The sequence below is a fragment of the Pangasianodon hypophthalmus genome, chromosome 6 (assembly GCF_027358585.1).
Source record: "Pangasianodon hypophthalmus isolate fPanHyp1 chromosome 6, fPanHyp1.pri, whole genome shotgun sequence".
Lineage (NCBI taxonomy): Eukaryota > Metazoa > Chordata > Actinopteri > Siluriformes > Pangasiidae > Pangasianodon > Pangasianodon hypophthalmus.
The window spans coordinates 21,369,353-21,391,131 of record NC_069715.1 but is presented as its reverse complement, the minus strand read 5'-3'; the positions used below and the strand labels follow the sequence as shown (position 1 = coordinate 21,391,131).

General features: G+C 36.5%; 1 protein-coding gene across 2 annotated transcripts in view; it reads right to left on the bottom strand.

The window, feature by feature from the left end:
• Window positions 1-16,971, bottom strand: part of LOC113526806 (golgin subfamily B member 1) — a 57,463-nt gene extending 40,492 nt beyond the window's left edge. For both annotated transcript variants that reach the window (XM_053234750.1, XM_053234751.1), the window contains exons 1-12: window positions 16,825-16,971; window positions 11,612-11,672; window positions 8,965-9,102; window positions 6,748-6,894; window positions 5,754-5,882; window positions 5,502-5,669; window positions 5,071-5,238; window positions 4,015-4,137; window positions 3,158-3,271; window positions 2,723-2,975; window positions 1,321-1,436; window positions 884-1,001 (exon numbers count right to left, since the gene is read on the bottom strand). In XM_053234750.1, coding sequence (XP_053090725.1) covers window positions 884-1,001; window positions 1,321-1,436; window positions 2,723-2,975; window positions 3,158-3,271; window positions 4,015-4,137; window positions 5,071-5,238; window positions 5,502-5,669; window positions 5,754-5,882; window positions 6,748-6,894; window positions 8,965-9,102; window positions 11,612-11,656 — 1,519 coding nt within the window. In that variant the 5' untranslated portion in view covers window positions 11,657-11,672; window positions 16,825-16,971. The remainder of the gene's footprint in view (window positions 1-883; window positions 1,002-1,320; window positions 1,437-2,722; window positions 2,976-3,157; window positions 3,272-4,014; window positions 4,138-5,070; window positions 5,239-5,501; window positions 5,670-5,753; window positions 5,883-6,747; window positions 6,895-8,964; window positions 9,103-11,611; window positions 11,673-16,824) is intronic.
• Between the last annotated feature and the right edge of the window lie 4,808 nt (window positions 16,972-21,779).

The window sequence follows — 21,779 nt, the reverse complement described above, 5'->3', positions numbered from 1 at the left end:
AAGATTAAATATAAAGAAAAAAATATATATTAAAAAAAACATATGAAGGGATTTAAAAAATAAATATAAATATATACAATATTTAATATAATATACATATATTTACTATACATATATTTAATATAATGCATAAATATATGCATTATATTAAATACATGTATAGAACCACAGAAAAGTTACACACAGACCATGTACTTGGGTCAAAAGACCCAAGTTTTGTTTCAGTCATTCAAAATTTCTGGTAGCAGCAACAACAAATATGGATTTACTTCAGTTATTTCCAAAGCAGAGATTTGGGCCTTATGTGTGATTTGTGCCAAATGTATTTAATATTTATTTCTGGTACAAACAAAACTCCTCTTTCAGTTAGGTATGCATGTGTAATAACAGGATTGCGTGTGTGTAGACGTGTTGATTAGGGTTTTAACTGCAATACAGAACTCTACATTTAGTAAATTTGAGTAGTTCTTTTTATACTGATGTTAATTCACTTACAAATTTCACTTTGCAATGTCAAAAAGTATAACTGAGTGTCTATGACTAGGAACATAATTTTTGTAAATTAAGAGCAAAGACTTAGGTTTGATTTTCTATAATATTATTAAAAGATGCACTACAGTTAAGGTTATTACATTTGTCGGCCTGTCGGGGTTCTGCTTATGGATTATCTGCTAATCTGTGTTTAGTGTACAGACTATGATTGCACGATTAACCCAAATAAACATGCTGTGTGTCCTGCGTCTCAGTCCCACACACACATCACGTGTAAACACAATTATTTGTAATAGTTGACTGTTTGATGCAATAATGATTTCAGTAAGTAGATGCAGTAGATGTTTTGTGCAATAAGGTTTTTTCTTTTTTTTTTTTTTTTGTTTCTTACCGTTTTTGGCCTTGAGCTCATCGTATTGCTCGAGTTTACACAGCAGCTCTTCTCTCTCCTCTTCAAGTTCATTAACACGGCCGCGGAGTGCGCCTACATCAGGGGCCACGTTTCCAGACTGGCAGGTCAAACACGTAGAACAAAAAGAAGAAAGCAGGCATTTACTATGGCGCCTTTACATACCTAATACCACTCTACAATTATACATCAAATATAAAAATAAATAAAATGGCATAAAAAAAAAACAAAAAATGTAATGCATTTGCACGGTTAACATAAATTTATAAAAATATAGTAAATTGTTGAAACTATATCACAAACTTATGTATTATTTATTAAAAATTGCCTCCCCCCTTTAATTTAGTTACAGTTTTTTTTTTTTAATTCTTCATAGAATATTCTTTAATAGTAATATAAGTTTGATCAATATAGCTAACCTGGGCTTTCTTCAGTTCATCTTCCAGCTGTCGGATGCGGGATTTGGACCAGGCTTTCATCTTTAAGAACTTTGCCTCTGATTTGCTGGCCTCTTCTGCCTTTAGCTTGGCTTGGGCTAATAAAAAGAAGCACACGCAAAATGTAGCATTATCATGAAAACAAGTATACAATATTAATAAAAAAAGAAAAGTTTCTCTTGTGTGTTCATTTTTCATATTTTACAGCTAAAAGAACATCACTGTACAACCTATAGAACTGGCCTGCTCAAGTCAAACAGATTCTGAATGTCTTGATCAGCATGACTTGACCAAGTCTGGGCAAGATATTGGTCTCTTTTTTACAACAGGCAATGCTTATAAACATCATCTTGTTTAAAACTGGACCAGTGTTTCACTGCTGTCTGCACCTACAACTCTCATAAAAAAACAAAACAAAACAAACAAACAAAAAAAAAACTGGAGTCTTTCACCTAGGGGTGTACGATAAGACAAAAATATCATATAATGACACTCAAAGGTGTTTATAGGATACTTGATATGTATCTCAGTATATAGTTTTGCTCATAAACTGCCAGCAACACAGCAGCGTTGTATTTAAAATGTGTTAAACCATAATAAATTTGTTTATTATTAATAAGCAAATTGATTTAAAAAAACCTAAAAATACATTCATTATCTTTAAAAATTATTTATAAAAATGATTTTAAAAACATTTTACAATTTTAATTAAAGATTTAATTCTAATCATTTTTTAAAAATTATGTTCAAAATTTTAACATCAGCTTCTTCCAGTCAGTTAATTATTAAAAATAATAATAATAAGTTTTTCATAAATAAACATATATCACAATATCAACGATATCTCAGAAGTGTACTGTGACATCATTTATTATGATACTAATATTATATCGTCGTATCGCACAGCCCTACTTAAAGCCAGTGCAAGTTACACAAAATGGCAGAATATGCCCAAATTTTAAAAAAGAATATAAATATAGATATCCATAACATGGGAATTACATAATCTGAATTACTTCTTATAATATCTTCAAACTTTGGAAAACTTTGGAAACTTACTACTCAAATCTGATGCAGGGTGGAAAGAGATACCAAACTCTGTGACTGTACTACTAGTTTAGCGACATTCCTATTATTATTTTTCATATATAACACTCATATAGTGTCAGAAACCACATAAACAAGGTTGAGATACTGAACAACTCAACAGAACGGTTAAACTGGAGTAGTCTGTGGAATCCCAATGACAGACACATCCTAAACACACACCGTATTCGCTATGTAGGCTGCGTCAGGAAACGCCTGGGTCAGTGAAACTTATTTGTTAAGTACAGTACAGTACCTTCTAATAACAACATGCTATTATTAATAATAAAAAATATACCTTCAAGATCTGAGAGCCTCTGGTTCATCGATGCATCAACAGGCAAGTCTTCAGACGTGGTGATTGAAGTGGAAGACATCATCTCCTTCTCTGACATCTCCCTCTCATATTTCTCTGTCACTTTCTTCAGCTCCTCTTGGTGTTTCTCCATGAGATCTCGAACCTGAGTGCGCATGATGTGTTTCTCAGCGTCCATCTTAGACTGAATGTTTTCCTTCTCGCTCTGTAGGCGTCTCAAGCGCTCGTTCAGCTCCTAGATAGCAGGAAGCATGTCAGATAGATTAATTTGTTTAAGTTTAGAATGCATAGGTAGAAAAACATCTCATCTTTTCACAGTGTCATTGGGAGACTGTGTTAGTGGAGAAGCCATTTTCCTGAAGTCATTAACATGTGTATGGAAATGTAGCTGAACGAGGCTGATTTTCTTTCCCTCACCTGGATTTGCTGATCTCTTCCATCCACTTCTCCCTGTAGGACGTCGATCACCTGAGTTTTTCCCAGAAGAACTTCTTCCTTTTCATGCAGTTTCTGTTTAAGAGCCTTCAGAAGCTGAAAGGATGATATAAGAGAAGCAGTATTAAACCACCACACAGTGTATTGTAACATATCTGTAGCAGGCTGCAGGGACCTGGATATCACCAATACTCTATTTTGGCAAAGCTATAACTTTTTTTTTTTTTTTAATTATAAGAAATGAGTTTTTAAAACATTAAGACTGTATTTATATAGTTTATGAAATGTTACCCTGTTAAAGCTTGATTATAAATGTTTATTGGTTTATAAAGCTGGGTAAAACAGTTTGCGAAGCATGATAAGCATTTGTATACATTTCTTACATATCTGTCTGAAGTTCCCTCTAGTTTTACGCTAAAGCTACTGCAAGTGATGCAAGTCTCACTCAACAGAGTTTTTGTAAATATGTGCCTCAAACCACACCAGTTCTTAAGTAGGTCATGTAGACTTGCTGCTGTGATTGCATTTTTAGAACACATGTATTTATGGAAAAGAAAAAACTGGACACCAAACATGCCAAAAACATCCCTTTAAACAGAAGAAATAATACCTTATTTGTATAAAAAATAATAATATACATTATTCAGTATAGCAGACTTATGTACCTTGGTGTTAGATATCTAAAAAAATCTTTAATAATGGAAAAAAAAAAATTATACATATATATATATATATATATATATATATATATATATATATATATATATATATATACATACATATATATATATATATATATATATATATATATAGGCATTCTCTAAGCTTCCTTATCTTACCTGCTCAAGATCTGCACTAGCGTCTGACTTTGCTGCAAGTTTAAAAAGCTCCTGCTCATGCAACTGGTTCATCTCCATTAATCTGTTGTCTTTCTGTAAAATGATGTCCTTAAATGTCTGGATCTGTAATAGAAGAACACAAAGGTTTCTGTTTTTATGCTAATGCTCAATTTGGAATAAACAGATTAATTGACACATTATTATGGGAAGAATAGTTGAAAAAGGGAAGGAATGTATACATGGCTGGGTGGATGGATGGCAGGTAAAGATAGGACTGCCTCAATGAATGAAAATGAAAGGATGGATGAATGGATAGACTGATGGATGGATTGCAAAGGTAAGATTGCCTAAATGAATGGTGCATGATGGATGGATAGATGGATGGATGGATAGCAAAGACAGGATTGCCTGAATGAAAGGATGGATGGATGGATGGATGGATGGATAAGATAGGATTACCTAAATGAAATGATAGATGGATGCATAAATGGATGGATGGATGGCAAAGATAGGACTGACTGAATGAATAATGCATGCTGGATGGATAGATGGATGGATGGATAGATAGATAGATGGAAAAAATAGGACTGCCTGAACAAATGGTGCATGATAGGTAGGTAGGTAGATAGATAGATAGATAGATGGAGACAGGCTTGACAGACAGGCTTGCCTGAATGAATAGTTGGATGGATGAATGGATGGGCAGATGGTTGGATGGATAAATGGATAAGACTGAACGGTGCATGATGGATAGATGGATGGATTTGTCTGAAAGAATGGTGCTTGATGGATGGATAGGTGGATGAATAAACGGATGGATGGATGAATGGACAGACAGCAACGATTGGATTGCATGAATGGTGTCCGATGGATGAATGGATGGATGGATGGATAAATGGATGGATGGACGTGTGAACCAATGGATGAGTGATTCTTTGCCATCTCTTCCTCTCCTTCAGTAAAGTTCTCTGATTAATGGAGCACTCAGGAGTCAGCTTAAAGAAATTCAACTCAATTCAATTAATTAAAGAAACACAAACAGAAAGGACATCTCACGTTTTGCTTGTACATGTTCTCCTTCTCCTCAAACTGAGCTCTCTCTGTGACCAGCAGCTCTCTGAAGCTGTCGCTCTGCTCCTTTAGGAGGCTGTACTTCTCTTCTCCTTCTCCAACTTTTTTCGTCAGGTTTTCCACCAGCATCTGCAGCTCCTGCACTGACGATCCCTGAAATTTTACACATGATAAAACACATTAATAATAATTTCATCTGTTACAATACACTCACATTACAATGTCTTTAGCTGACCTTTATTATTGAATAGTGAATTATTTAACACATCGACTGTTTAGTTATGCGAAACATCACTGTACAAAATTGAAGAACACGCTGTCTAAGATGGACTTTAATGATTGAGTCTTGCTTAAGATATTATTGGTCACACAGTAATTAATGCTTATTTGTTGAAATAAAAGGGCGTTTTTCTTGCCTTGTTTTCCGGTGTTATTTGCTCCACTGTTTTAACTGCTTTCTCTCCACCTATGGCCATCTGTAAGTGAATGATGTAGTCCTCTTTCTCAGCCAGGCGTTTGTCTTTTTCCACCAACATGGCATCCATCTCAGCACCGCGCTCCCTCTGGGTTTCCAGCTCCTGTGTCTAATACGTACATGAAATTACACTTGAGCCAAAATGTGTTGGTTTTTTTTTTCCTCCTATATCAAATGAGCAAAGCTTCTGTACCTTCAGATGCAGTTCCTGGTTTCTTTGTGCAAGCTGCTGCTCGAGGTCTTCCACTTTCTTTTTAAGCAGCAAAATTTTTCCTCTGCTGGCTCCGGTGTGCTCCGATTCCCCCGATTCTCCGCTTCCACTCTACACACATCAGTTACCAAAAACCATCAGTGTTTTATCAAATACCAGTGCGGTCTTACTGACAGAATAATGACATTATAAAATAAATAATAAGATTATTACAATTATTTGAAAACATCATATTTAAACCGAGCATTTTGTCAAACCTGCACTGTTCATAATACTTCATTGAGTTTTTAACTTTTAACTTATTTTGATCATTACAGTGCTCCATGTTGAGTGAACATAAAGCTGAGAGAGAGAGAGAGAGAGAGAGAGAGACAGATAGAGAGAGAGAGTGTGTACAGGCTCTGCCAAGTATTGAGCTGTGAAAATGACCAAAAACACACATTCTTCCAGCAAACAATAACATGGAGCGTCTTTCAGTGGGTGACTTCTCTTCTCTTCAGTGATTAGGTCAACGTGGCCAGTATACGGTTCTGACAACAGGAAAGAATTCTGCTGGAGCTGTTCTTTAAGCACTCTTACATCATAACGTAATGGTGCTAAGACTCTATAATAGATTTTCTTGAAGCCAAATTTCACAAACTCAAACACAGGAGAAAAAAAAAAAAAGTCTAAGACTACGAATGCTGGACGAACCTCATCTTGACCCTATTTGTTCAGAAAGTAAAACTGGTTTGCAGACAATATGAATGAGGAATAAATGAAATATTGGTTTCTCTAAAGACCTCTGCACCAGAACCTTATTTGTTTGTCTGTGGTGAGAAACCCATCAATGATGGCAGAGATCCCAATAAAGCATTATATTCCAATAAAGGACTATTTAAGAAACAAGATCGTCTCTGTCATGACATTTTAGTGCTGTGCCATGGGATTGTTTCCTTTTAAAAGTGTAAGAAGACGTGATAATTAGCACCGTTACCCGTTTGAGCTGCAGTGTTGCGTTTTTGCCCGCTGGGTCCCCCTGCTGTTTCCTCAGCTCCTCCAGCTGTGAGTTTAGAGACGTGACCTTTGCTTTGTTCTGGAGCCGCATCTTCGACAGCTTCGCCTCGCACGCCTCCTTTTCAGCCTGTAGAATTTATTAAGAGGAAGAATTAAAGTGTTTAGAGGTTAATAAATATCACACTAGTTTCCCCATACATTAACTTTAGCACATCCTTTACACTTTACTGAGCCCCCTCGACCACCTTAAGGGCTGTTCCATTACTTTTGCTACCATGGGTGAAACATCTCAGATTAGCGTTCTGAAATACAGTTACCCAGAAGGCATTGCTATGATCTGAAACGGTTTCCTTTTTTATAGAAAAGGTGAGTGGAGTTGTTTGTAATATACACAGAAGCTTAATAGCTCAAAATGATAATATGTGACTGTTTGACTCTTAAGACCTCTCCCCCTTTTCTCACACTTTCTCACATTTTCTCAGGCGAGTGCTAAGACTGCGTAATTTAACTAAAATGCACATCTCTATTACAATGTGGTATGTGTGTAATTCACCCTGGTTAATCACCCACAGCACTGAAAGATTAACCAGACTGCTCAGAAATGCTCAGATAACCATAATGGTCTGTTGTTGCTGTGTTTAGTTTGTACTTTGCTCTGCATTCCGTTCCAATGATAAGTGAGTTTCCAAAACGTCATTAAGTAAAATGGGAAAAGTTGTGCGTTTTTGTCAGCTATTACGCTGTCGAATAATACGATGCTGAGCAACAACAATATGACATCATCAAAACACACACATTATATACTATGTACCCAAGTAACACAGTAACAGTAAGTACTTATGATTTAGCATGATTTTAACTAGTTAATCATTTAGTAATGCCTTTGGCAACATCTTAAACCACACACAGTTTGACAAGTAGTTGGTGCACTATTTTGAAATGCTACATACTAGGGATGTAACGATCAGAGGATTTGGACTGATGTATTAATTTAAAAGGCAATGACTGTGAGGCAACAATTATAAATTGATTATTATTATTTATAATTTATAATAAATAGATTTTTTTTTTTATCATAAACAGATTGTTGGCGAAAAAGGACAGACAACTGGTGTGTAAAAACTAAATTCATATTTTTAAAATGATATTTTAGGCTAGCAAAGTGATGCTAGCCTAAAATATCATCCCATAACTCTGTTACTTAAAAAATAATTTTCTATGTTATCATGACTCCTGCGTTAATGGTAGGCCTACCCTAGATTCTGAAAAAAGCCGGTCACATATCCTATCATAGCAGATTGAGTGGTAGCAAATAAATATTGCTGGCTTAAGAATCCATATAGATATCGTATTGTATCGTGTGGAAGTCTGAGTTTTATACCCCTACTACATACAGCCTCTGGAACTGTAAACTAAATAGTATGTATTCCATACATCCAGCATTACATTCTGTTGAAGCTGAAGGTGTTGATTAATTTTCTATAACAGCATGGCTCTGACAGCAGTCCCAGCTGCAAGGCAAATCACAGGTTTACTTTGTGCTTGTTCTAATACGTTATATTTCTATAGTAACAGCTCATTCATAGGGACGAACGCTCGACATTAACGGACTGAAAAGATGTGCGTAATTGTGATATCGTGAGACGTTTATTTAGGACTTTTGGAAGGATTCTCCAATGTCAGCTCTTAGTTAAGTGAAGCTGTAACTTAAGATCTTAAGTCTTCAGAGGGGAGGGCTTTCCACTTTCTCTGTAACATGACAAGCAGCATTTGTTTTGTCTTTTAAAAAGAAAAAAAAAAAAGAGAGGCTTGTGAGGGAACGAATGTTTATAGCTGTTATAATGCAAACTGACTTGTTTCACAGTCCACAATATTAAATATAACTATCAACAGGAAAAAATATGGTAGTAAATTAATTAAATAATAAAAAAACTTTATTGGCAATTACTGGCAAACTGCATGGTATAAGCGGAATAACTTGTTCATTATTTTCCTATAACAGCATGTCCCACTGTGTTTTATTCCATACAGAACTAAATAATAGTAATATAACATTAATACAATGCTAATTTAATAGGAATGGCATGGAGCGATGGGACGACACACACTCACTGCATCATCTGTGTCTGCGTCTCAATCAAGTGCTATTCTGTATTATTTAAAAGGATTCGCTATGTAGTAATGTAGAGTTGATCACCTTGAGCTGTTCATCTTTAGTGTGCAGAGCTGCATCTTTTTCTCGGATCATCTCCTTCAACTGAGACACGAGCTGCTCCATCTGAGCCAAACGCTCCGTCTCCTCAGAGACAGAGGGGTTAACACCACCCTCGCCGGCCTGAGGGACAGACAGAGAGACAAAGACAAACAGAGAATAAAAACATAAAATAAGAAGAAAGAATCTGTGTTTATCGCATTCTTCCACAGACATACTCACATGCAGCCTAATAATTCAATAATACTCTGACTGATTGATTAGTTGAAATTATAAAAGCCCTTTTTCCACTAAAAAGGGAAAAAAGGAGTAGAGTAAGGAGGTCAAGTCGAAAAATACTGCTTTCTAATCAAGTAAAGAGGATAATCTATTTAATAATATGGCTGGACAATACAATGGCATCATACACAATCAACATTCACAATTTTTAGGAATGCTGGACCGTAATCTCCGGCCCTTAATGGTACTTCATTAGCAAAATTATGTGTAGTGATACAAATATAGTATATCGTGAAGACACCTTCAAGTACTGCGACATGATATGTTTAACACATCACCCAATGCTACTAATTAATAGCTAAATAGGAAGAATAACTGCAGGGCAAACTTCGACTACAATCTGAATCCACAAAGAATAGTCATGTTAAGAAACACAGTTCATACTACAGATCGTAAAAGATTTAAAATAATCACAGTGTTGCACGACCTGATTTAGGTCCAACATTTCAAACTTGAATAATTTTCTCTAACCTCTAGTTCATTAAACACAACGGGCTTCATTTATCAAGCTAGATACGAACGGATTTATTAGTTAATCGTTCGTATGAGCGTTTACACAAGATATTTGGTATTCATGAAAATCCCTGTAGAAGAACGTTCGTATCCTATTCTTGTTCCTGAGTGTGTAAATTTACACAAAAGAAGACTAAGCAATGTAAACTTCGACTGATTAAACACAATGAATTCACTCACACAATGAATGATGCACATCTCATTTCATTTTTATGATGAACATTTGATATACACTATATGACCAAAAGTTTGTAGACACCTGAGCATAATATTCATACAGTGTGTGCTTGTTGAACATCCCATTCCAGATTTAGTCCCAATTTGCTGTTATCCTCCACTCCTCTGAGAAGGCTTTCCACTACATTTTGGGGCGTGGCTGTGGGGATTTCCCCATGGAGCCACAAGAGCATTAGTGAGGTCAGGTACTGATGCTGAGTGAGGAGGCCTGAGGTGCAGTCACCATTCCAGTTCATCCCAAAGGTGTTCAGTGGGATTGAGGTCAGGGCTCTGTACACTCGAGTTCTACCACTCCAACCTTGGCAAAACATGTCTTCATTTGATACTGACAATGTGCACAGGGGCATTGTCATGCTGGAACAGGTTTGTACCCCTTAGTTCCAGTGAAGGGAAACTGTAATATTAGCCTACAAAGACATTCTATACAATTGTGTGCTTCCAAATTTGTGGCACCAGTTTGGGGAAGAACCACATATGGGTGTGATGGTCACATGTCCGCAAACTTTTGGCTATATAGTGTACATATGAAAAATTCAAATCCTTGGCAATTCCCCAAGAAACACACACAACATCTGCTATAAAAATGAGACACTATCTAAGAGTCAAACTTGTCCTTTTCATATTAGGGGAATTCTTGATTTGACCTTGGTCTAAATTTTATTGTCATAATTGTCACTGTCAATATTTTTTATAATAATAATCATTTTCTTTTATTATCATCATTATCATGTTATTTTTTGTTTGTTTTCTGCTATCCTTACCTGAACTGTTGAAGTATTTGAAACTTGTAAGTTTTATTTTTATTATATTATATTTTATTTTATTATAACATCAAATATCCACAAATATATTGAACTGATGCTATTCTCGCATTATTACTTCAATTATGAATGTTTTACAATAACCTGGACAACCTTTTTAAACCCTCGACCCTTAAAAACTCCTTCACTCACTTGTAAAACATTAATAAAAATAAATATAAAACAGATCACCTGAGTTTTAGCCTAGTCAATCAAATCAGGCCTTTTTTTTGTTACTGATTAATGACAGTTAATAAAAACTTTGTTGGAGAAATACTTTTACACATAAGCATATGATAACTGACGAAAAATCAACAGTGCTTGGCTGCTTGTATTAGTCAGTGGACCAAATAAAGATTACTGGGGCAGAATATAATCTGTGTCTCATCGAATCAGCTTCACCTTTATCGGTCCAACAAGCAAAAGCAAAACATGCAGGACTTGTAGTGTACAAGTTTAGCACTGAATTTGAAGAATCTGAATGATATAAAACAATCATTCAAGCTGATACAGCGGTTTTCAGTACCTCACAGTATATGATTACGACTAATGATTTTATCAAACCCACTTTGCTAAATTCTGTCAACTTAAAAAAAGAAAGAAAATATAACCACAAATATAATGACTAAAGTAAAATAGGACACTATAAAGTATTCATAAAAAAAGAAGCACACCACGCATCATAGCATAACAGCATGCTACATCACTATATTAATTTTAAACTAATGACACTAGATTAGAAGTTACTTTGAAATGCAACATATATATAATTTTTTTTTTTTTAATCTGATTTTGTTACTCACTCCGGGTGAAGAGCCGGCATCATCAGAGCCAAACCACTTCAGCATGGTTTAGATCTCAAATCTATAACAGAAGAAACACACAAGAAACAAATATGTTAGCATTTATTTTTCTTTTCTTCGAACAGTTATATCTATTCATTCTGTGCCAATATTAAACTTTCATATTAAGATAATTAACCTTTTATCACAGTTCACAATCTTATTGTCTCATCAGTACTGTATGTTACACCTTCCCGAGTTCTGTCGTCACTGCGAAGTCTTGCCAACTTTGCGTACTGCTACTCCTGTGTTTCGACCCTTTCGTGGACTACATGTTTGGAAATTCATGTCCTTCTGTTTACATTGTATCTTGGCTTGTGTTTTGGAATTGTCAATAAATCTTCTGCTCATGGATCCTCAACCATCGCAAGAGTCTTGAACGTTAAAATATTCTAGTAAAGTATTTCAAAGTGTTGTAGTATTCTATTCTAGTATTTCACTAGACCGAACCAACTGCTCGAAAAATACTGCAGCTGAGCTGATAAAGGCATGAAAATAACTAGCCATAGTTCAACGACTCTAGTTTTTTTTAAAACATGAACAAGCAAGGCTTCTGTAGCAGATCCTCTGTTACAGCTTATCCAGTCATGTGCATTTACTAAATTATTTAGCTGGAAGCAGCTCATCAGGCCAGAGAGAGCAAAAGAGATCTGAAAAGGAGGTTTAGATGAAAACAGAATGTTTACAGACGAATGGACAGGAATAAGCATTTATTCTCAGCTTCATGTTTATAACAGATGTGTTTCAGGAGCACACAGATTCATTCATCATCAGTCAAAACGAGTCAAAATCACAGCAAGTTAAATTACTAAATAGTTTATATTTTGGTAAATAGTGAGAAGGATTGGTCAAACTTACTGAGGGTGTGGGATTTAAAAAAAAAAAAAAAAAAAAAACACTCATTCACACACCTCGGTTTCAGAATACACGGCACTAGTGAAAAATGGTAATGAAGCTTCATAAACTAATCATTAATGGTTACGTATTTGAATAGTAACTATTATCACCATTCAGTCTTGTTAGTCGTATATCTGAACCTTTAGTAAGGAAGAAATTTTAGGTAATTGGATCTTCGCAATTTTTACTAAAATACCCCTGGTCTAGTTTATAAAATGACTATATTATCTGTGTTATAATCAGCAATAAATCTTAGCATGTTATTTGGGTTTTGGCGTCATCGGACTCTATCATTGCTCATTCCACTGCTTAGATACAAACACAGCTACCACAGTTCACTCTTGTGGCAAAGATTGAGCATGGTAACGTAGCTACAAGGCAAGTGACATTAACCTCATGCTTTTCTTTTCAAAAACCCTGAGCCTTTATGAAACCCTAATTACACTCCATCATTCACAATGCATTAGACAACCTGCATTTAACGCATGACTATAACAGCGTCATGCAGACAGAGATTCTGGTATTATTCTAAAACCAATACTGGAAACAATTACAAAAAAAAGACAAGTGAAGAAATTGAGGAATTAAGAAATACAAAAATAAATACATCCAGAATAATAGATTAAAGTATGAACACAAATGAAACACATTTTGGAGCAACATTTTCTTCTATCCAGGTGCTGTTTTTCCCACGGATGTCCCAAACCACATTCTGCCCGGATTATGACTGCATGGCTGTGTAAGCAGAGAGTGCGGGTGCTAGATTGGCCTGCAGTCTCTGCCTGAGAATGTGTGGCGAATTATGAAGCGCAAAACACAGCAACGAAGGCCCTCGTACAATTGCGCATATTTGAAATGAGTATCGATTAAAAAAAATAATAATAAAAATAAAAATCTATTAAATTCACAAGGTAAAACATCGAGGTTTGAACTGAGGCTTATTCTATTTTTATATTTCCAGTCAGTGCCAAACTCCTTGAGAGATTTCATAATGTAATTGGTTTACATTGATATTACATGAATTGATGATACTCACTCTACATAATTCGATCTAGAAACTTGTTTTAATTACGTTTAGTATAAGCAATGAAATCATGATTTGATAAAAAACTTTAAAAATAATAACAATAATAATAATATTTTTTCTTAAATCTGACCCACCACATATTCCAGTTTTTCAGTGTACCTTTAAAGAAGTTTCCTTTAAATCAATCAACATACATTCGCTTGTTAAATCTATAACACTGACTATACAGATCGTCGTTTTGAGAAGAAGGAAAATATATCTCACTCATCAGTCAGCTGACTAGCTTGTTACTAACAGAAGATGACTGTGCAGACGTCCATTTTTTTCTAAAATAATAATTTTTTTCCTAATAAAGGCCATTTTAACAGCGCCACCAGTGTCCCTCTGCGATGTCAGTGACGTAAAGCGATACGATTTGTTTTCAGTGTGGGGAAAGTGCATTCTAGACAGCGTTTCATTTAACACAAATTAGACAATACAGAATACGTCTCCAGTGAGAGAAATTGTCTCCCCAGTTTCCTAAAAATGATAAACTGTCAAATTATTTTCTCCCACAGCACTAACCAACAAATTAGAAACAGAATCACTAAACGCATCACGTACATTTCAATATAAATGTATTTAATGTGTTTCAGGGTGGACTTTTCCTTTAAAAATAATTCTGTGTAGTTAGACTATCAGTCAACATTTACAGATTTTGCAATATGAGAAAGAAAAGGAAGATTGTAAGTTTGCGCCATCACACGCAAAAAAAATCCTTGAGGCCAAAATGATGTCTTTCACAGATACTCTATATGAAAACCATAAAGTTCTTAACATGTCTCCAGATATAGAAATGTCTCCAAATAAACTCTAATGCACAGACAGGCACCACTAATCCCAGATGATTTACCAAAATAGACCCAGCTGACCAACTGCACCAATAAATACACCCGACCACCCACCACCACACACACACACACAACCACACACACAACCACACACACACAACCACACACACACAACCACACACACACAACCACACACACACAGGCGGCATTAAGACAATTTAGCATAGATGAAGAAGTGCTCAACATTGTAATAGTATACATTTATGCAATTCGATCTCATAGAGCTCATGAAATGCTATGAGAGCTGTGATCTGATTCTGATCGTTGATGTATTTCCTTTTAGGAGCATGAAGTCGAGGAGGGGGTGTGTCCAATTGCTTGACTCATTTCCACAACAACCGATAGGATTCGAGATATGCCAAAGCAAATGAATCTAAACAGACTCGACTTGAGTGGTTTTAGGAAAGCGGCTCCTGGTTTTTTCTAGCTGTGTAGGCTTTCTCTGTGACCTTGTCGAGCCACCGAGCTTCGGATTAACGCCGAGCTGTGGGTCATTTGTTACTGTTTTTTTCTTTTTAACCTTTTCCCTGCGACTGTAAGAGCAGGGGAAGAGCGTGAAAAGAATAACTGTCGTCTAACTTGAGGCAGTAAAATCAAAATATTAAGCTTTGAAAGTGCCTTGACACGTCCAAGTGTTTGCTGATTCGCCATTTCAAACACAAATTGTGTATTGTAGCACACAGATCTTCACAGTTAGTGCAAACTGAAACATATATACATGGATATAAACTCCAACCATCTGCTGCAATTCCCTCCCTCTAACCAGTAAAAGCCAAAGAAAAAACCTCCTCAACGTGAAATTCCTACTTGTCAATTTGGGGTAGTCTTCTCAACGTCAAATCACAGCATCAGAAAAAAAAAAACAAAGCACACTTCTTACCTTTACATGAGTTATACTGTATATGCAAGTATTTGCTTTTGAGCTGTCAACATACAGACATATTCGTTTGTTAAATCTGTAACATTTAGTAAACTATACATATACTATATACTATGCTATTCTTAGATATACTTGCTGTTTGAGAAGGAAAATACACATCATTCATTACAGTTAGCTAGCAAACTTGGTGCTTTAAAAAAAAAAAAAAAAAAAAAAAAAAAAAAAAGATGAACACAGAGGTGTCTATTTTTTTTTTTTCCAAGCCGAACGTGCCGAGATGGATAATGACATCATTCCAACCTGTAAATTACCACTTACAAGGCGAATCGAACGCGGAGTAATAACTAGCTGCTACTGTTGAGCAATCTGTCCCACCCAGTTTGTTTAGGGGGCGGGACAAATGTGTTCTAGGACACATTTGATTGGATGCAAATTGGACAAGTACAGAGTGAGTCATCAATTTTTTTTTTTCTGAAAAAAATAAGATTCAGATAAGATACCTACAAAACACAGTCATTTATAGTAGTAATAATAGTCCATTATTAATTTTTTTAAAAATATACTGTCTTTTTTGTGTCTGCAACCTCAAGAGCAACATTGAACAAAAAAGCTCTAAAACACCAATTTAGATTTCATGTTGACTTTAAGAACTGGATAATTATTCATCAGGACATTATGGATGTAAATGTTCCACCCATATGGCATGCAATCCAGAATGTATGCATCCTGATATAATAAGGGAATATTAATATTTATTTTGAGAAATTAAATTAGAATCAGGAGATCATGCTGAGGAGGAGAGATGGAGGAGAGACATAACAAGGCCATATGAAGGAAGTCTGAAAGCTAAAACAGATTAAATGAAACACTGACACTTGTGAAACTTAAAGACAACAGATTAGCTAGTTACTTATCAACCCCCCTTGTATTTAGGTTCATATTTTTTAGAGTATAAAATACATATTCTGAAGTAAAGTGGTATTATAATGTTGTGCACACACTAGCAGCATTTAGCTCCTGCTATAGCTGCGTATGTTATTTACACACAACATAGCAGCTGCTTAGCTAGCTAATGAGCAAATGTGCCTTACCATTAGCTAACAAAGTATTTACAAAATGTCTCGGTTAGTTAATAGTTATATAAATATAGTTAACTATACAAAACCTAATTTATTTGGCTACCTAAAGTAGCAAGTAGCATTTAAATACTGGGAAGCGAGTGACTAATCTAAACTAGCTCCCTAACAGCACCCAATTTGCGACAAATCCTTCCTCCTTGGCTACGATTGGCTAATTCCCCAGCACACTCCATGATATGATTGGATATCAGTTCACCCGAATTGACGGAAAGCCAATCCCATCAAAGGAGGTGGACTCTTCTAGAATACGGGTAGGTAAAAAAAATGCATTGAACTATCTAACTAGCCATCTTTAAAGCTAACTGGAGACCAAATGTTGAATAAGCTCATTTGGCGCTTACCTGCTTTTTAGGATCATAGAGGGCTAAATATTTTCTACAGCAGAATCGTGCTCTCCGCAAATATGGGGAAAATTCCGAGACATCATCATGATTTCTCATCTGTCCGCCATCTTTGTCAGGTGGACAAACACGTTTCTCGCGCATGCGTAGAGCTGCTGCTGCTGCTGCTGCTGCTGAGCATGCGCTCTGGTGCCAAAACGCTCAGGCGCCCATTAGGGGTTTTTAATAGGCTGAGGATTTTATCCAGGAATCACATTAAATGTCATGTACAGGAACAGCGTCGTGCCCAGGTTTCGAGGCATGGGATGACAAGAGCACACTAGTGATGGCAAAGTGAAGCTTTCCTCCGAAATGTATCGAAAAAAGTTCATTACTCGAAGTTTTTGAACATAGTACGCATTAGTGGCATCTAGTGGTCAAAAGCATGAAGTGCAGCTCCTAGTGCAGTTCCAGCAAAACATATCCAACAAATCTGTTGCATTCCAGCTAATTGTTTGAATTTTATTTATTTATTATTTTTTTTAACAATAAAAACAACTAGTAGCCTAAAGTAATACTGTGTATTAATTAATTAAACAAAAAGCAGTCCCATTTGTATTTTTCTTGTTTGTTTTATGGTATAGGCAAAGCAAATCTCAGACATTATTAATACAAATTTCTCATACAACCTTGATTTCGAAGCAAAGGTTTGTGTTTTGGGTTTTGTTTGGTTCAATAGATCACACTAACTAACTGCCCATCACAGAAATTCTAATAGTTTCCACTAAAAATGCCATTACAAACCATCAGTTGACCATTAAAACAATTACCATTACCGGTCCTTAATGGTATTCATTAGACATAACATACCACTAACAGAAGGCAACAAATTACCAGTACAGACCCACAGGGACCATTAGAGTTTCCATTCAAACCAGTACAAATTCTATGAGGGTTTTTTTTTTTTTTTTTCCAGCAGGGTGGTAGAACTTGTATTGATGGCAAACTCAAGCTTTCTTTAGCAATGAAGTTAATTACTCGAAGCTTTTCAACACAGTGCACACTAGTGGCATCTGGTGGTCAAAAGCATGAAGTGCAGCTAGTAAACTATCTATTGCATGCTAGTGGAGGCTGTAGTGAGATTTTTGAGGGTTCCTGCTAACAAATCTGTACAGTAAAATCCTTTGTCAGACATTATTCTTTAAATAATAAAAGGCAACTGGTAAGAATAAATAATGCTGTGTAAAGGGGGGAAAACAATGCCCCCTATTGGACATCTATTTGTAATGATCCTACTGGGTTTCTGGAGGAGTAGTGGTTAGGCCATAGTGCTCTCACTGCTGCAGCCCAGGTTTGATTCCCGGCCAGGGAACCAACATGCAACAGTACAGTCTCAATGCTGGTCCCAAGCCTGGATAAAACTGGGGAGGGTTGAGTCAGGAAGGGTATCCGGTGTAAAAACTACGCAGACCAGTGATCTGCAGTGCCGACCCCTAACAGGAGCAGCTGAAAGAGGAACAACGTTTATAATGATCCTACTGACTAGCACACGTGAACTTATTCATTACATTAAACCCAGCTCTAGTCCATTGATATTTAGCAAGGCTTATATGGGCCTAACTGAACTGTAAAACATGTGAGGTGTGCTTGTGCATGTTCATTTTGCCACTGAAATTATTAATACAAGTTTCTTATACATAGACAATCTTACTTATTGCCATGAGTTTTTTTCCCCCAGACCTTTAGAATGCTCTCAGCTCTTGGCCAGTTATGTAACTACAAAATATCTTCATATTTAAGCAATAGATCCCATACTTCCTATAAGCAATAGGAAGTAGATCCCACAGAAGCCACACTCACTTCCTAGCACGTCAGCTGTTAAGTGTTCTTACATTTTATCTCCATCTGATAAGCTTTTATATTTTAAGTCAGAGGTTATATTCCTGAAAAGTATCATTTGCCATGTCCGCTGATGAAGTCGCTAACTCTACTGTAGTAACCGTTTTAAAGTAGGAAGTGGAATTTTTCGTGGTGAACATGGACGAGCGGAGTGACACACACAGTGAAACATCCCAGTGTGGTTACAGGAAATGTAAGGACTCTTGGAATGCGGCTCGACCAATCAAATTAGTGGACTGGATCTAACAGTTATATAATACTAATTCTCGCCATCTGCACTTCCTTGAACAACCTTCGTGTTTATGGCAGAACAAATCGATCACAGATACAGTGGTTTGTAGTAAAGGTTAATGGAGCTTCGCTATCAAGAGTGCTATCACTAAGAACTACTTCATTATGTATAGGACAGCTGTATTTACAGAATATTTAACTGGCGCCTTGGTGCAGAATGAATGGCTATGTAATGTCATTTTCTGACTGGCTTCATATTTGCTTAAGGGTTTGATTGGAGGTCAGTTGAAGGTATGTTCACATTAGTGAGCAACAAAGAGACAAATGACCATTCATTTTTACGTAGGCAAGTAAAAGGAGCCATATTTGAAAAAAAAAACAAAAAAATCACTTCACTAATAGTAATATTGTACACAGTATATCACCCAACATTTACCAGCTTCTTATCTGAATTTTTTTCACACTGTAATGTGATGCTGCATTGAAGTGGTGTTACCTCTAGATGGCAATAATTATTCATTTTTAGAAGCACCATGTCTTGCATAGCTGCTGAAGGACTTTTGTACGAGTTGTCACTACTCACTACCACCTCCTTCAGCCTGTGATTTGGAAATCCACACCTTTAAGCATGCACGCATTCTTAAAATGCAGTTCAATTAATCAAGGAATCTCTTCTAGAGCCAGGATGCACCACTGTTTCATAAAGTATTTATGTTGTAGCTCATGACATAAGGCTACAGTACAAATGCTTCAACTCTCCATTAATAAGAACCACAAATACAAAATTAATCATTTTTAATTTAATAAAGAATGGGCACAAATAAAATCATTACATGAAAGGCAGTTAATATGCCTTGCTTTAAAACAGACAGGTGATGAGTAGAATCTTGTTTAGGCCAAAACACCAACCAGCGAGCATGTGTTGTACATATGCAATAATGTTTTCATTAAGGTTAATTCAGTGTTATGTAGCTAATGAAGCTGGGCAACATGTCAGGGAATTCACTGAAGTTGCTTTAGAGTGAACATCTTAATCTCAAAAACAAAGAAGTTTATCAGTACCTTCTGTCCTTGTTTCCTTTTTCTGCTTCCTTTCTCAGATTCCTCAGAGGGAGGAACTAAGAAGTGAGGAGGGGAAGGGATGCAAGGAAAGGAAACAAGGATGCGCAATTTAGGAAATGAGAAGCACCTTGTGTTTCTCTGAAAACTTTATGTACTCTGTTGAACTTTTACTATATCTACCTATAACCGAAATGCACCACAGTTAATCTCTCTCTCTCTCTCTCTCTCACACACACACACATACACACACTCACACACACACGTATCAGTAAGGTGTTGGGCCACCAACAGTAATTTGGCATAGATTCTACAAGTCCATTCTTCCAAAAGACATTCCCTCAACTGGTGGTCCAGCAGATAGTTTTGCCACCTCACAGCTCCGGGATCGCCGTTTTGATCCTGAGCTCAGGTAACTATCTGTGTGGAGTTTCACATTTTCTCCCAGTTTCTGTGTAGTTCCTGTGTAAAAACCTTAAAAAACCCTAAACACCTAAAAAGCATTAGATATCAAACTTATCCTTTCTGATCTCCTACATTTGGGGTAAAGGAGACACTTACACTCATGCTCCACTATAATAGGAACACCTGGACACCTGGTCATTTATGCAGTTATCCAATCAACCAATTATATGGCAGCAGCAGCACAATGCATAAAATCATGCAGATACAGGTCAAGAGCTTCAGTCAATGTTCACACCAAATATCAGAATTGGGGGAAAATGTGATCTCTGTGACTTTATCTGTGGCATGGTTGTTGGTGCCAGATGGACTGGTTTGAATATTTCAGAAACTGCTGATCTCCTGGGATTTTCACACACAACAGTCTCTAGAATTTACACAGAATGGAGCAAAAAACAAAAAACACCCGGCCGCAGGCTGAAACACATTGTTGATGAGATAGATCAGAGGAGAATGAGCAGACTGGTCTGAGCTGACAGGAAGTCTATAGTAACTTAAATAAGCACTCTTTACAACCGTGGTGAGCAGAAAAGCATCTCAGAATGCACAACACAGCAAAGCTTGAGGTGGATGGGCTACAATAGCAGAAGACCACATCAGGTTCCTCTCCTGTCAGCCAAGAACAGGAATCTGAAGCTAGCATGGGCACAGACTCACCCAAACTGGAAAGTTGAAGACTTGGAAAAAGACCAGGTGATTTTTTTTCTAATCTTCAATTGTCCAGTTTGGGTGAGTCTGTGCCCATGATAGCCTCAGATTCTTATTCTTGGCTGACAGGAGTGGAACCTGATGTGATCTTCTCCTGTTGTAGCTCATCCACCTCAATGGTTGATGTTTTGTGCATGCTGAGATTCTTTTCTGCTCACCACAGTTGTAAAGTGTGATGAAAGAGAGAGTCACTATATTCTTCTTGGCAGCTCGAACCTATATGGCCATTTTCCTCTGACCTCTCTTATCAACATGGTGTTTAAACCCACAGAACTGTCGCTCACAGAACTGTTTTGCCCCATTCTGTGTAAACTCTAGAGAGATCAGCAGGAGATCCCAGGAGATCAGCAGTTTCTGAAATACTCAAACCAGCCCTTCCGGCACCAACAACCATGTCATGTCACTGAGATCACATTTTTCCCCATTCTGATGTTCGATGTGAACATTAACTGAAACTCATGACCTGTATCTGCATAATTTTATGCATTGTGCTACTGCCATGATTGGCTAAATGAGTAACTGTATAAATGACCAGGTATACAGGCATTCCTATTAAAGTGGATGGTGAGTGTATATTAACATATACAATATCAAATATAATAATTGGTAGATAATTA